The 14,999-nt window shown below is 41.7% G+C and overlaps 1 protein-coding gene across 2 annotated transcripts in view; it reads right to left on the bottom strand.

Annotated features, from left to right (window-relative positions):
• Positions 1-5,679, bottom strand: part of cacna1ea (calcium voltage-gated channel subunit alpha1 Ea) — a 113,305-nt gene extending 107,626 nt beyond the window's left edge. For both annotated transcript variants that reach the window (XM_090235748.1, XM_036978239.2), the window contains exons 1-2: positions 5,245-5,679; positions 3,965-4,104 (exon numbers count right to left, since the gene is read on the bottom strand). In XM_090235748.1, coding sequence (XP_090091874.1) covers positions 3,965-4,104; positions 5,245-5,337 — 233 coding nt within the window. In that variant the 5' untranslated portion in view covers positions 5,338-5,679. The remainder of the gene's footprint in view (positions 1-3,964; positions 4,105-5,244) is intronic.
• Positions 5,680-14,999: the final 9,320 nt, after the last annotated feature.

Genomic DNA, 14,999 nt, shown 5'->3' on the forward strand with positions numbered 1-14,999 from the left:
ATATGACACAGATGTCAACCTGTCTGGTGGTCAGTGCTGGAAAGTGGAAAGGGTTCACCAAGAGTAATACAATCAAAAGAAACGCAAGAATGTCACATCTGGAAGCTGAGATCAGTTGGCAAGAGCCAGTCACTGACAGGTGAGGTAAGAAACTACTGCCAAATACAGTCATCTAACAACACATACTGTATGCTTGGTAAGCCAAGCAATTTGAGGAATTTGGCGAAATGATCTGAGAAGCAGACTGCTCACCCCACACTATATGAATTTTATATTCAATTCACATTACTATTGTCTGACATTAAAAGTACAAGATATTGGTCTATCAAGTATCAAGAGACTGGAATGCACTCATCCGGCACATACAGTTGAAGTCGGAAGTTTATATACACTTAGGTTGGAGTCATTAAAACTCGTTTTCAACCACTCCGCAAACCTCGTTAAGAAACTATAGTTTTAGCAAGTCGGTTAGGACATCTACTTTGTGCATGACACTTGTAATTTTTCCAACAATTGTTTACAGACAGATTATTTCACTGAATCGCAATTCCAGTGGGTCATTTGGAGAAATGTTCTCTGGTCTGATGAAACAAAAATAGAACTGTTTGGCCATAATGACCATCGTTATGTTTGGAGGAAAAAGGGGGAGGCTTGCAAGCCGAAGAACACCATCCCAACTGTGAAGCACTGGGGTGGCAGGATCAAGTTGTGGGGGTGCTTTGATGCAGGAGGGACTGGTGCACTTCACAAAATAGATGGGAAGATATCATGAGGAAGGAAAATCTTGGTCGCAAATGGGTCATCCAAATTGATAATGACCCCAAGCATACTTCCAAAGTTGTTGCAAAATGGCTTAAGGACAACAAAGTCAAGGTATTGGAGTAGCCATCACAAAGCCCTGACCTCAATCCCATAGGAAATTTGTGGGCAGAACTGAAAAAACGTGTGCGAGCAAGGAGGCCTACAAACCTGACTGAGTTACACCAGCTCTGTCTGGAGGAATGGGCCAAAATTCACCCAACTTATTGTGGGAAGCTTGTGGAAGGCTACCCAAAACGTTTGACCTAAATTCAAAAATTTAAAGGCAATGCTACCAAATACTAATTGAGTTTATGTAAACTTCTGACCCACTAGGAATGTGATGAAAGAAATAAAAGCTGAAATAAATCATTCTCTCTACTATTATTCTGACATTTCACATTCTTACAATAAAGTGGTGATCCTCACTGACCTAAAATAGGGAATTTTTACTAGGATTAAATGTCAGGAATTGTGAAAAACTGAGTTTAAATGTATTTGGCTAAGGTGTATGTAAACTTCCGACTTCAACTGTATCCCTGAAAATAATGTAATGTTCAGTAAAGCCTGAAAAGGAAGATGTAAGACTATCAATATACGCAGTGTGAGAAGACAAATGTCTGAGTAGAGTGTTAATCATGTATCTCAAAGGTTAGACACGACAGGTCATTTAAGGGGGAAATGAGGCCAGATGAGATGGAGTCTACAGAGAAAGTGAACCGGAGTAAACCAATCAATTTGAATTATCTGCTCCTTGCTGTGTTTTAATTCAATCTTTAATCTGGGCTGTGGTGCGGTAATTCATGCAGAAGAAAGAATAGCTATAGCCAGACCACCCTCCTCTCACCTGGCTGGGATTATCTGACAAGTCTAACATCTCCACTCACAACCATCTACACACACATCACGACACACAGCCAGAGAGGAGGGGTGAGTGGAGGAGGGGGTCAAGGGCAGTGTGGTTGAGGAGACATTATCAAAGCTTTAAGAACACGGCATCACAGAAATGAGCCACCTAACATCTGATCACTATAACACTGTTACTCTCTGCCCCGTGGATATGAGAAAATCATAAAAGCGTATTTCACTGATCTTCGAAGCCAGAGAGCATATTTCAAGCCTCATCAGAAAGATCCAGAGTTTCCCGCTGAGTGATTACTCTGAATCCTGCTGTAGGCCAAACACAACACTGTTATGTTTAATACCTTAAAGGCCATGACTGGTTCAAATGACCACAGAGCGAGCACCAGTTTGGCTCAGGGGATGACTTTCCAGTGGCGAGGAGGCCTATTTTCAAAAATGGCCGCGGGAGGCTCCAGACTACATTGACTATGGCAGGGAAATCCTCTCCCGAGAGCCGGCTGGGACCTGTTTTCTGGTGTTCTACTAACGTTGGTCTGCTGGATCTTCCAATGGGGCACAGAGGGAAGGAGGCAAGGAACATTTCATGTTAAGAGTGTGATTTTAACCATATGTGGAGTGTGTTATAGCACAAGCCTGTCATATTAGGCAGTAGCAGATGGGCTCTGCTCACAGTGTGTCACGACTCCCACCGAAGGGGGCTCCCCTGCCTGTTCGGGCGGCGCTCGGCAGTCGTCGTCGGTCTACTAGCTGCCACCGATCCCTTTTTCCTTTTCTGCTCGTTTGGTCTTATTGGTTGCACCGGTCTCTTATTTTGTTTCTTGATTTATGTATATTTAAGCCTGTTAGGCCCGCCTATGTTTGTGCGGGATTGTTCCTCTGTTCGTTTGTGGATGTGCATTTGTATTCTATTTTTTCCGGACTGTTTGGATCCTGTGTTTGGGCCGGTCAGTGTTATGCGCCTAGTGTTTTGGCGTGACCTCTTGTACCCCCAAAAAATACGGTTGTCCGAACCCTCTGCTCTCTGCACCTGACTCCAAACCCACTACTCCTAGGAGACCAAACCCACTACTCCTAGGAGACCAAACCCACTACTCCTAGGAGACCAAACCCACTACTCCTAGGAGACCAAACCCACTACTCCTAGGAGACGTGACACTGTTACAATACATACTTTGATTCTTTTGATTCTAGTACTGTACATACGCTCCAACATAAGAGCCAATTTACATTTTTACTGACCATAATAGAGTGCTGGTTATATGCTCTGGTTATTCTGAAAATAACTCATAGGACTTATTCATTGGGCCTATAGTGTGTGTTGTGCTACAAATTCATTCTGAGTTACAAGCCTTTTGTTAAATATGCCAAAATGAGCTCCACAGCCCCAGTCTGACACCCCTCTCTCACCACCTCATCCCTCTCTCCTCTCCTTCTTTTCCTCTCCTCCTTTCAGCAGACGGCTGGGCCTCATTCAGCACTGTGAGCCTGCACCCATTAATAAGGAAACGCAGAGAAACATGTATAATTCTGTAAGAGCCTTGCCACACTTTGTACTTTTGCACTTTGGAATGGATGAATATTTAATCTGTGAACGTATGTGTGTATTTCTATTTGATTTGGAGCAGAAGTGAACCAGCGTTGCCCCCCCTGTTTTTAACAGGCAGTGCTGTTACGAACATAAACTGTCTTTGTCCTCCATACCTCAGCCTTTCAAGAGAATCCCTTACCCCTTTTAGGTATTATATTGTAAATCAAAGGCCACTCTGCAAATAACCTGCAGTAACCTTTCCATTGACCACTGCAATAATTTGCTCCAGGAGTCGAGACAGTTCCTTTCCTTGTTTGTAAAAGGTAAACTGCAATCTTGTGTGTTATTTTAGTGGACGACACCACGAGCCCTAAAGCTATGCCTCCGCAAAATCGGATTATTCCATGGACAGTGTTTTTTGTGCTTGGCATCAGAACTGAGAAGATGTGCCACGATATTTGCCTCAGAAATGTATTCAACTCCTTCCAGGAAATTAACAACAGATAACCATCCATCTGATAAAGTCTAATACATATAAAATAGTCGATTAAACACACCAGTAACATCGACGAACATTCAATAAAATGTTTTTAAAAAATATATATTTTATGAACTAGGCTAGTGCAAGTGCAATACAACTGTCTTATTTGAGGAAGCAGCCATAAACAGGGTGTCAAAACAGGAGAATGCAAATCAGAATGCAATACAGAATGCAATACAGAATGTAATACAGCAGTAGTAGTCCTGTAGTGTCTCAGTGGCCAGGGTACTCACCCACTCAGAACCACAATGAAGTCCATGACGTTCCAGCCGTTCCTCAAGTAGGATCCTTTATGGAATACAAATCCCAACGCCACAACCTTAATCCCAGCTTCAAAGCAGAACATCCCAATGAAGTAAGGCTCTGTCTTTTCCTGTGAATTAAAAACGGACACATCAGACAAATAGAGCACAAAATGGCCATGTCAATATGAAAGGTCACAGAACAGAGGCTTATACAATAACAGTATTGTGTGTGTGAACATATTTATCACACTTTCACACGTTAGAAAAAAACTGAAATCTGTGTAAAAGGAGATGCATATACTATAACCCTATTGAATATAGGTACTACATAACAAACAATCATATTCTAATCATTGTTGTTTGCCCTTGCCAAGAGCTTCTCTCTAACCCTTACACATGCTCAGGAAAGGATTAATTACACTTTCTCTCAGCGGGTAGGTAAGCACTCTCATGCGCTCAGATGCACTTAGCATGATAATATAGAGGAGGGCTGTGGCTCTAATAGCTATAGAATAAGAACCAATTAATCCAGCTAGTTTCTTACTCTACTGGAGGAAGCTGTAAAACACAACTGTGAAACTAACGAGCTACTAACAAGCTAGAGGTGATAACTGTGACTTGCCAAAACACCCATATAATAGCAGGCTATATTTAAGCAATAAGGCCCATATACCACAAACCCCAGAGGTGCCTTATAGCTATTATCAACTGGTTACCAACATAAATAAAACAGTAAACAAGTATTTTTGCATCATACCAATGACATATTGTCAAATATACACACGCCTGAAAGCTATTTCAGCAAATCACCATCCAGGACCCAAACTACCCGGTTTATAATAAATGTCACAGTAGTACACAGTTATTTGTACTCTTCTGTGTTGGGCATTCACAGACAGTAGGGAACTGAGAGGATACAGCCCGGTTTGGACCTGGTTTAATGGGTATACTGAAATCAGAATTCATGAATAAACAATGCAGCAACATCGCACAGTAACTCAGAAATATGGGACATGCCTTCCACAAAATACTCATTTCTAAGCTAACAATGTACTATAAAGAAATAAAACAAGATTTTGTGTTCTCGTTTTGCTGCAACTATCCACTTAATCTTTGGAGAACATTTCAGGTTTTAAATAAATATCAAGCTTCATGAAGAAGACATTTTGAAGTAATTAGTGTTTTTTGAATAAGACTCCGTAAGGTTAGAGAATCTCACTGATAATAACTGAATAAAGACACAGTGCATTAGTAGATGGTTGACTCACCAGTCTCTTGGACATGGGAGTCTTGTCCTCTCCAGGCAGGTGCTGCTCCAAAGCCAGTACGATACAGTTGGCGATGATGGTGGCTAAGATCATGTACTCAAACGGAGTGAAGCAACAAGTTAAGGAAGAATCCTTTGTCACAATATACCTCACATAAATACTGTTCTTCTATCTAATTTCAAAGTCACAGTTTTCCAAATACAGTAACCTGTAATATTCAAAAACATAATGCAGTATTTCAGTCCCACCATGAGAGAGATATATCATAGAGTGCTGAGGCCTAATAATCCCCATACAGAATGACAGGGATGACAGTATCATCAGCCCTATCTAAAACACCACCCTCCTAAGACATCTGATGACAATCCCTCTCATTGATTGAATGTCAGGATGTATCTATTCTTCTGACTTCTCCATTGGCAGGCACACCAGTGTGAATCTAGCCTGCTGCTGAGCACCTGGAAGAGTGCTGCTGCCTCCTCCTCTCCTCCATACAGCTGGCTGGCACACAGAGGCCCTGGCTGTCAGCTCCTCACAATGCCCTGAGGCTGTCCAACCAGCCAGCCAGCCAGCCAGCCAGCCATGGAGAGGGGCAGGAGACTGCTGTGCACAATAGCTGGGGACAGCAGCAGGAGACAGGCCATAACCCTGAAAGCTGGAGGAGAGCTGGAGGAGAGGCGAGTATAGGCACACTGGGGATGTGTGGGAAGATCAGGAGTCTGATCCTACAAATAAGGGCACTTTACTACAAGCGTACAACTTGTACCAAGGGACCCCTGGTGGTTGGAGGTTTAAATGGAGCACATAGATGACACCAAGGATGTGTATTTCTCAAATGTTGTGCGTGGGCACTGGATTTATTTTGGCTGTTTGGAAAAAAGAGGTAGAGAACGAGGGAGCCTAAATCTCCTCAGGGGAGAGAGGGAGGAAGAGAAAGAGATCAATGCAAACAGAGCTGGCAGCTGGAGCTGCTGCCTGGAGGGTCACACAGGGACGCCCCTCATCGTCTGAGCATTGAAGAACTAAATAAACAGAAGCTCCCATACCGTCACACCTTTACCATTCTGCTGGGTTTAAATACTTCCTGGCCTGCTCTAATGGGAGCACTGAACAAACTATATTCAACCAGGACAACCAAAACTGTGCTACTGTAGCTGTTACTGTCTCACAAAATGGGACCCAAACTCCCATGGCTCTCTCTGTTATGGGCACTCCTCCACAACCACACCCTACCCCCATCCCCTCAAACACAAGAGCACTGACACTGCACTCAGAGAGAGGGGAGGAGAGAAGAGAGAGATAGAGAGAGAGGTATCCACGGCAACAGGCTCCTCTCGGCCAAAAGTCAGCGCTCACATTTAATGGGCGTCAGTCAGAGCTATTGCGACGGCCCACATGTTGCAACCACCCTCCTGACAATCCAAACCTGCCTTATTCATTTAATTTGCGTTTAAAATCTCTTCTCCACTCAGAGTCATTTACACAATATATTAAATACATACACAAAGCCATGTGTTTTTATATCATCCAATGTGAGAAGTGTGATTTCTCCAGGGACAGGTGTATCTACAGTATCATCTTATAATCAGCCTATATTGAGGAGGCATGGGGCTGCAGAGAAACCTCAAGGTTTTTTATCTCAATATGTATAATTCAGTTTTATCATTCATGAATTGTCTTCTGAGGAAACTATGTCATTTATCCACGAAGGGACTTTGTAATGAGGGCTCGTGGGGACGTGTGAGTCATATTGACAAGTTTGCGCTGGCTCGCGCTTCTCAAACAGGTTAAAAATAGCAGTGGAGATGGAATGTGATACAGGGTGCATCTGTGTTTTTAGACTGGATTCAAACCTTATTACACATATGGAGGAAAATAACCAATCACTGAGACTGAGTCTGGGTTACTGAAGAGGGGAACATGATTTTAAACAAACATGAGAAAATGCCAAATAGTGCTTGTAGATGGATTATAATAGTAAACAAAGACATTGAAACACAACAGGTAGCCTTTCAAGTACCTTTCTGATTGAAAGTATATTACCATTATCTTATGAATGTAAAGGTTACTGGATTGATGGAAGGCAACTTGTTGAGGGAATTCGATCTAGAATAGCAAGGCTGTCTTAAGAATTGAGCGAAAAATAATTTTGAATGATCGCAATAAAATGATTCATAGATCAACCAAGAATACAGGAACCAAGAGAAAAGGCAAATGTAGTGACGTGCCAATGCCAGATAAATTGTGATTTGCTGCTGTCAGTGAATGTGACGCTAAAGGTGGGGTGTGGCTACAGAGGGTGGCGTCAGCTCCACGCCCCTCAGACCTCCTCTGCAATGGGCAGGATCAATTATTAAAGGAGTATCTACACCCCGGGGCACTTCCTGTAGCAGCCTCCCAGTGGGCATCAGGCAGGGAGAGCAGCTGCTCGTCCTCCCCAGGCCACCTGCACCAGAGTGGGCCACATTTCATTAGGCCTGCCTGGCTCCTCCACCCAGTCCCTGCCAGCCTCCACATCGACCCTGACACAACCCTGCTGCTCCTGCATCAAGCCAGTTACGGAAGCCTGGAAATAAACCCCTCATCAATCACTGGTTTTAATTGAGCACTCAAAAATAAAGAACTGCTTATGATATGGAGCATGTTGTTCTGCACACAGCCATGACCTTCTGATAAGTCATGCAGAGTGTGTGTGTGTGTGTGTGTGTGTGTGTGTGTGTGTGTGTGTGTGTGTGTGTGTGTGTGTGTGTGTGTGTGTGTGTGTGTGTGTGTGTGTGTGTGTGTGTGTGTGTGTGTGTGTGTGTGTGTGTGTGTGTGTGAACAAGTGAGGATGTCTTACAAGGTTTATGTTGGATATTTGCCAGCGCTCTCTAAATGCTGAATCTAAAGCTCACCAACATCAGCCTGTGCTGTGCCACATCATGATAGGAAACTACTCTGAATGAGATCCTCAGTTACAGTTCTAATCACTTTATACCACATGATACAGCAGACTGATCAGATGTCATTAGATGTAATGGTTGTTCATTAAATTGGGAAAGTCAATTAGATAATATGAGACACTCCCCACACAATGCCACATTAACCTTGGGGTTAGTTTCTGCAATTTCCACCCAACAAAACAGCAAGATAGCCACAAACTGCAGAGCATAAACAATGATATGCTTGCAGTCACAATAATATATGGATTGAACTCCTCCGCATGTTGCCTACCCTCACCACATACTACAATCTCATTTGATATGTTCAATGGGTAAACAGTGGATTCGATGTTGAATTAATAATGGGAAATCAGACCACAAATATGAACTCCCATGAAAATGATAGCGTAAGGACTATTTTGCTATAATAGTCTATCAAAAAGCCATTTAGCAGGGCAGCACAATAACAACACAACTGGGACACCTGTTGTACTGTAGATTAACAGTAGCTGACCAACAGAAGTGCATTATTTTGCTTCCTTTTCACTAAGAAATGGCCATCCATTTGGTTTGGTGTTTTGCCAAGTCATTTCCAGGCTATTAGTGACCGTCTCCGCTTTCCATCCCTCCATCTCTCCATTTCTCGTTCCCTCCATCCCTCTATCTTCCCATCCCTCCATCTCTCCATCTCTTGTTCCCTCCATCTTCCCATCCCTCCATCTTTCCATCTCTCCATCTCTCGTTCCCTCCATCTCTCCATTTTTCCATCCCTCCATTTCCCATCCCTCCATCTCTCCATCCCTCCATCGCCTCTCCTCAGTGACATGTGGTAATGTGGTGATATTCCTCAAATATACAGCCAGTGATCATCACGCTCAACAACACCTGCATCTTGTTGACAGAAAATGCTGCATGGAGCAGAATGGAGGTCTACGTGTGTAATTCAGTTTCCACTGACTGACATGTGAGTCACGCTCTCCCACTGAGAGACAAAGGCAAAGACAACCATGCATGTTAAGCCTTACATACTCTACAGCAGTCTTCCAATGATAACACACATTATTTTGTTCATGCATTTTGATCATCATACACACCTTAAAATCTGATGCAAATCCTCTATGATATTTTGAAAAATGCTTAGACCATATTACATTATTTTCATAGTCAAATCAACCATTGTAAATAACCTTAGAATAGTGGAAAATGGTGACATTAAATGATATTCAAGAGTGCCTTCGGATATTGATACAATTTAGGTAAATCAATGTATCTTAACACAGTGAATTAACCATAAAATGATGGACAGACCAGAGGTAGAGGGGTGGTAATGAAGCCCATCAGCTATAATGCAAAGGTAAAGGTAGAATTACAAGGAATCTGAAATCCACTGATAATAAAGATCTATACCCAGAGCTGTATTGCTATAAGAATTACGACTGAGTAAAACACTGTCAACTAACAAGACTTCAGTCTCAAACACTTCATCATGGTTTATGTTCATTCCTGGCAGTCAATTACAGTGCCAGACTTATCCTGCATCCTGCTGCCTGCCTCTATGACAGCCTGTCCTGTCATGCTCCATCATGCTAATTCACCACCAGGAGACTGAGGCTTGAATCCCAACAGGTTAACAAGGGCTGTGTTAGTAGCACCACAAAGAAGGGGCCACTGACAGTGTTATACTGTTGTCTGTGCTCTGCCCAGACACATCTCTTGACTCTGACTCATCACATGCATTTCCATTTGGTTGTGTCCTTTTATTCCATTGGGGATATCAATACCTGTAGGACTTTTGATCAATGACACACATCAGAACCCTGAAGTCTACTCCTGTGGAAATCGTTCAGCATCATAAACAGCAATTTTACTCAGTGGGAAGTTATCATGGTTTAAAACATGTCTGCCTTAACCTTGAGTGGATTGTGAGTGGTCAGTGAAGTGGACCTGTTAGGTGTTACATTTTGGAACTTAATTTGTAAAAAGATGGTACTATAGGTAAAATATTTGTATTCACCTGATTTTGAGTGGAATTATAATAAGTTTAACAACCACTGCTGGTGCTGTCCATGGTGCTGAATTCTACTGTTCACGGTATTCATTATTATAAGAGAAACGTTAACATAATAGATAGACAGTTCAATATAGTTAAGAACTTTTGTCGAATGTGTGTGTGTGTGTGTGTGTTTACACTTAAACACAAAGGATATGGCCACTCTATGACCTTCTTTGCGTACTTCCGAACAATGTTGTCCTCTCCGAAAATGAAGAGTGATCTATTTACGGTGAAACAGTTCTGTCTGACAGGGATGGGGTTGTACAGGGCCATGGTGCGGGCTCTCTGCGCCTTGGTCTGTTTGAAGGCTGGGGACACTCCACCACCTGTAGACAGAGCCGGTCCCTCCCGGGTCCTGTTGCGCTCAGAGCCCCCATCCCCAGAGCCCAACAAGCCGGGGACGTCGTCTCCGAACCGGGCCATTCTGCGAGGAGTAAGGAAAACAGAATAGAGGGGAAAGGGTTAGCCCCTGGGAAGCAGGGCGGGGTAGGTTACAGCAACAGATCTGACAGAAGAAATACTTGTTTTAGTCCATCATAATGTCCTTAGCCAAGGCAACAAGTGATGATAAATATTAATATCCCCATGTCGAGTTGTTCACAAATAAATATTCCTCCGTTTTGAAGTTAGAATTCAAGCCTTGACTTCTTTGACCGTGGGCTACAGCACTTCTTGTGAATAAAAGTCGACGCACGTCTACATCGAGTGGGTAGGTTGTAAAGCAACACAACAATTGTCCGCATAAAATTCAAACCCAATAAGCAAAAATAAAAAAAAATATCATTCGAGACTCAAAATGTCAAATTCTAACTTAAATCTGTTCACTAAAACAAATCTTAATAAAAATCAATCCAGATCCCACTGGAACTGTTCTCAACACAAAACCACCGTAAGTCACGTCTCCCGAAGGTTTGTCCTCATGAGAGATAAGAACAAGAGTATTTTGTATGGGTCCATGGACAAACCGACATCCCTGTCCTCACTCTCTCATTTTCTCTTGCACATCTGTCATAAACATATTCCCACTGCAAAAAAAAAAGCACCGAGCAAACTTTTTGCATTTTCTAAAATCTTGCTTCGCTTTTCGTTGCCACAAGGACCCCACCACTTCTCAAAGCGTAGATGGCATGCGATGATGCGCAACAAGCTAAACTGGAAGTCACACAGGTACAAGGTACAGGCACCATGTCCGCGCAGTTTTTTTAGAGGGTTTTTCCGCAATGAGGTGTCAACTGGTTATGCAAAGCTCGAGGCTCTAGGGCTAGGCTACACTACTCACAGAAAATGCGTCTCTCTACTATATGCTTTGCCTTATTTTTGCCTTTTATCTTCAGTCCATACATTTCAAATAGGCTATGTGTCTCAAATTCAATACCATGAGAATAAAACAATATTTGTAATAGCCATGATGATAATTCAAAAGGTTATTAATACTTTTTTATATTAGCTGCCCTTAAATAAGGCCTTCAAAGCCTATAAATAGAGGGTATTTAATGCAAGTTACATTCATGCATAGCCTATATATTTAATGTAAATATTATTCAGGTAAAACTTTCATAATGTGGAAGTCAACGCACCAAAATGTAGAGCAAACACCTGCTAGAAATTCATTACAGGGGAGGCATGATATTTTTTTCGAGTAGGTTCTCCACTATGAGGTAATTGCTGGGTAAAAGTCACTGTTTCAGGACATGATCTCCTAGTGAGTGGGAGTATTGCTGCTGCTGTATTTTCTGAACGGGAAATGGATGTGTGGAGTGTGCACAAGTCAGGGGAGGCTGCTAGCATATTTCACAGAAACAATGGCAGTTCCAAAAAAACAAAAATATCTATCAACTATTTAATTTATATTTTGATGTGTGGAGCAAACAGGCAGTCTTATTTCAAACAAGCATTGAAACTCATTGAGAGCTAAGAAAAAAACTTTCAATATTTCATACTGAGAAGGGAAATTAAGCTAAAACTTTCTAGACTAACTCACAGAAACCCGCGTGCGAGGACTTGGAAATCATTATGCATGGCCTTATAATATCGTCAACGGAGAGATTAAAATGATGATGATGTAGGGCGAAAGGTAAGAGGCTAATAAGCATATTTTGCAGAGTTAAACTAGCACAGTTTGGCCAATAGGCTCTGGTTTAATGAATTATTATGGCGAGGGCAGTGATCCAGTAACAGACCCAGTATTGTCTCATATCAAGGTCATTAAAAAGACAGCTGCAGAGCATGGAGGGCAGAAATAGAACACGTGGGAAATCATGCTTTACTTTGTCCAAGGTAAAGAGTGTCATTGTGAAGCTACATTTATGTTTTTTTAAAGCCAAAATCCACAAGGAGAATGGAAAATCTATCCGTTGTCCATCAAATATGTAGTGCAAATACATTGAGTGTACTAAACATTAGGAACACCTGCTCTTTCCATGACAGACTGACCAGGTGAATCCAGGTGAAAGCTATGATCCCTTATTGATGTCACTTGTTAAATCCACTTCCATCAATGTAGATGAAGGGTAGGAGACAGGCTAAAGAAGGATTTTAAAGCCTTTTTAATTAAAAGAGAGAGGGTGTGTTAAATGTTAAAGATTAAAGACACATTGGATTTGTGTTATCTGTCCTATTTGATTCGTTTTCAATATTGGTCCTGACATATCCATTAGTTAAGATCAAAGGATCACAAACCTACAGCTACAGAACAAATTCATATACATGAGACCATTCAGAGAATGAAAGCACCTGTCATTGAAGGATCAGACCCCTTTTTTCAATTTTTGCCTAACATGACATACCCAATTCTAACAGCCTGTAGCTCAGGACCTGAAGCAAGGATATGCATATTCTTGATACCATTTGAAAGGAAACACTTTGAAGTTTGTGGAAATGAGAAATTAATGTAGGAGAATATAACACATTCTATCTGGTAAAAGATAATACAAAGAAAAAAAACTGTATTTGTTTGTTTGTACCATCATCTTTGAAATGCAAGAGAAAGGCCATAATGTGTTATTCCAGCCCAGGCGCAATTTAGATTTTGTCCACTAAATGACAGCAGTGTATGTGCAACGTTTTAGACTGATCCAATGAACCATTGCATATCTGTTCAAAATGTTGTACAAAAATTGGTTTATTAATCCATTTTCAAGTTCATAACTGTGCACTCTCCTCAAAAATGTCATGGTAAATTGTGTGCTTCTACACCTGCATTGCTTGCTGTTTGGGGTTTTTGGCTGGGTATCTGTACAGTACTTTGTGGCATCAGCTGATTTAAGAAGGGCTATATAAATACATTTGATTTGATTTGATTTCACTGTAATAGCTACTGTAAATTGGACAGTGCAGTTAGATTAACAAGAATTTAAGCTTTCTGCCCATATCAGACATGTCTATGTCCTGGGAATTGTTTTTGTTACTTACAACCTCATGCTAATCACATTATCCTACGTTAGCTCAACCGTCCCACGGGGGGGACACCGATCCCATAGAGGTCAAAACTGGTTCTTCTCTCAAACCTGATTATGAGACTGATGTTTGTCAAAATAAGTCTTGAACTAAACAAGTCTCTGTTGGGGACAGAACCTTGCAGATCCTGACACTGACAGGCTCTGTGGATAGAATAGACCTGCTCTGTAAATAAGGTATTATCAGTATAACCACAGAGCTCTCCTAACACAAAGACACCAGCTTCCCCAAGCAGTCAAAGCCTTTTCTGAAAGGCCAATTATTAAATAAAACGGTAAAGTACATCTCTGTAAAACAAAAGTGTGTGTGTGTGTGTGTGTGTGTGTGTGTGTGTGTGTGTGTGTGTGTGTGTGTGTCTATGAGCATGTGTGTTTGTGTACAACATGTCAACAGTTTTTCATAATGTACTGAATGCATGTGATGAAAAGCATGGGAGACGCAGTCAATAACACAAAATCGAGAGAAAAAAATGCTCAGACACCGGCTTGAAAATATTGTCATGACATGGTAGCATTAAACTAGCAAACACACATTTCCAACTGATTTCCAACACTCTCAAAACAACTTACAAACTGTTGCATTTGGAGTTTATAAGGAAATGTTAAATTGGACTTTGTGAGCCAAGCAGCTCTGTTAGACAGAAAGAGAGAGTATTACCACAGACGAGTCAGGCCAGTGTCAGGATACCTGATGGTAATCATCTCCAGGTGGATCAAAGTTATGATTAAACACAACTGTCTCTGCTTCCCTACACAAGCCTTTTTAATTAAGCAGCTAGCCAAGGAGTATCAGCTTGAAAGATTTCCCGCTACTGCATAATGCTGCCTCCTTGTCATCTTAACAGTAGTTTCCATAGCGACAGTACACCCATGAATGTCTGATTTGTCATCCTACTTGCCAACACTGGGATTCTTCTCTCTCCCAAACCTCCACCACAAAGGCCTGCTTCTCACACAGAGCCATATTGTTTGCAGCACAGTCACAATGCTTCATACTCCAAAGGATGTGATTATCAAATATTTGTATGACATGTATTTAGACTAGTAGACTAGTAGCCTCTGTAAACGTAGCACAATAAACAAAGAATAGATTGATCATTTTCAGTCTTATGTTTACCATTCATGGGGCGGCAAGTAACCTAGTGGTTAGAGCGTTGCGCCAATAACTGGAAGGTTGCTAGATCGAATCCCCGAGTTGACAAGGTAAAAATCTATCAAATCTATCAAAATCTATTCTGCCCCTGTACAAGGCAGTTACTGTTCCTTGGTTATCATTGTAAATAAGAATTTGTTCTTAACTGACTTGCCTAGTTAAATAAAGGTAAA

Source organism: Oncorhynchus mykiss, chromosome 5 (genome assembly GCF_057628025.1).
Source record: "Oncorhynchus mykiss isolate SJ-2025 chromosome 5, ASM5762802v1, whole genome shotgun sequence".
In the NCBI taxonomy this organism is placed as follows: Eukaryota; Metazoa; Chordata; class Actinopteri; order Salmoniformes; family Salmonidae; genus Oncorhynchus; species Oncorhynchus mykiss.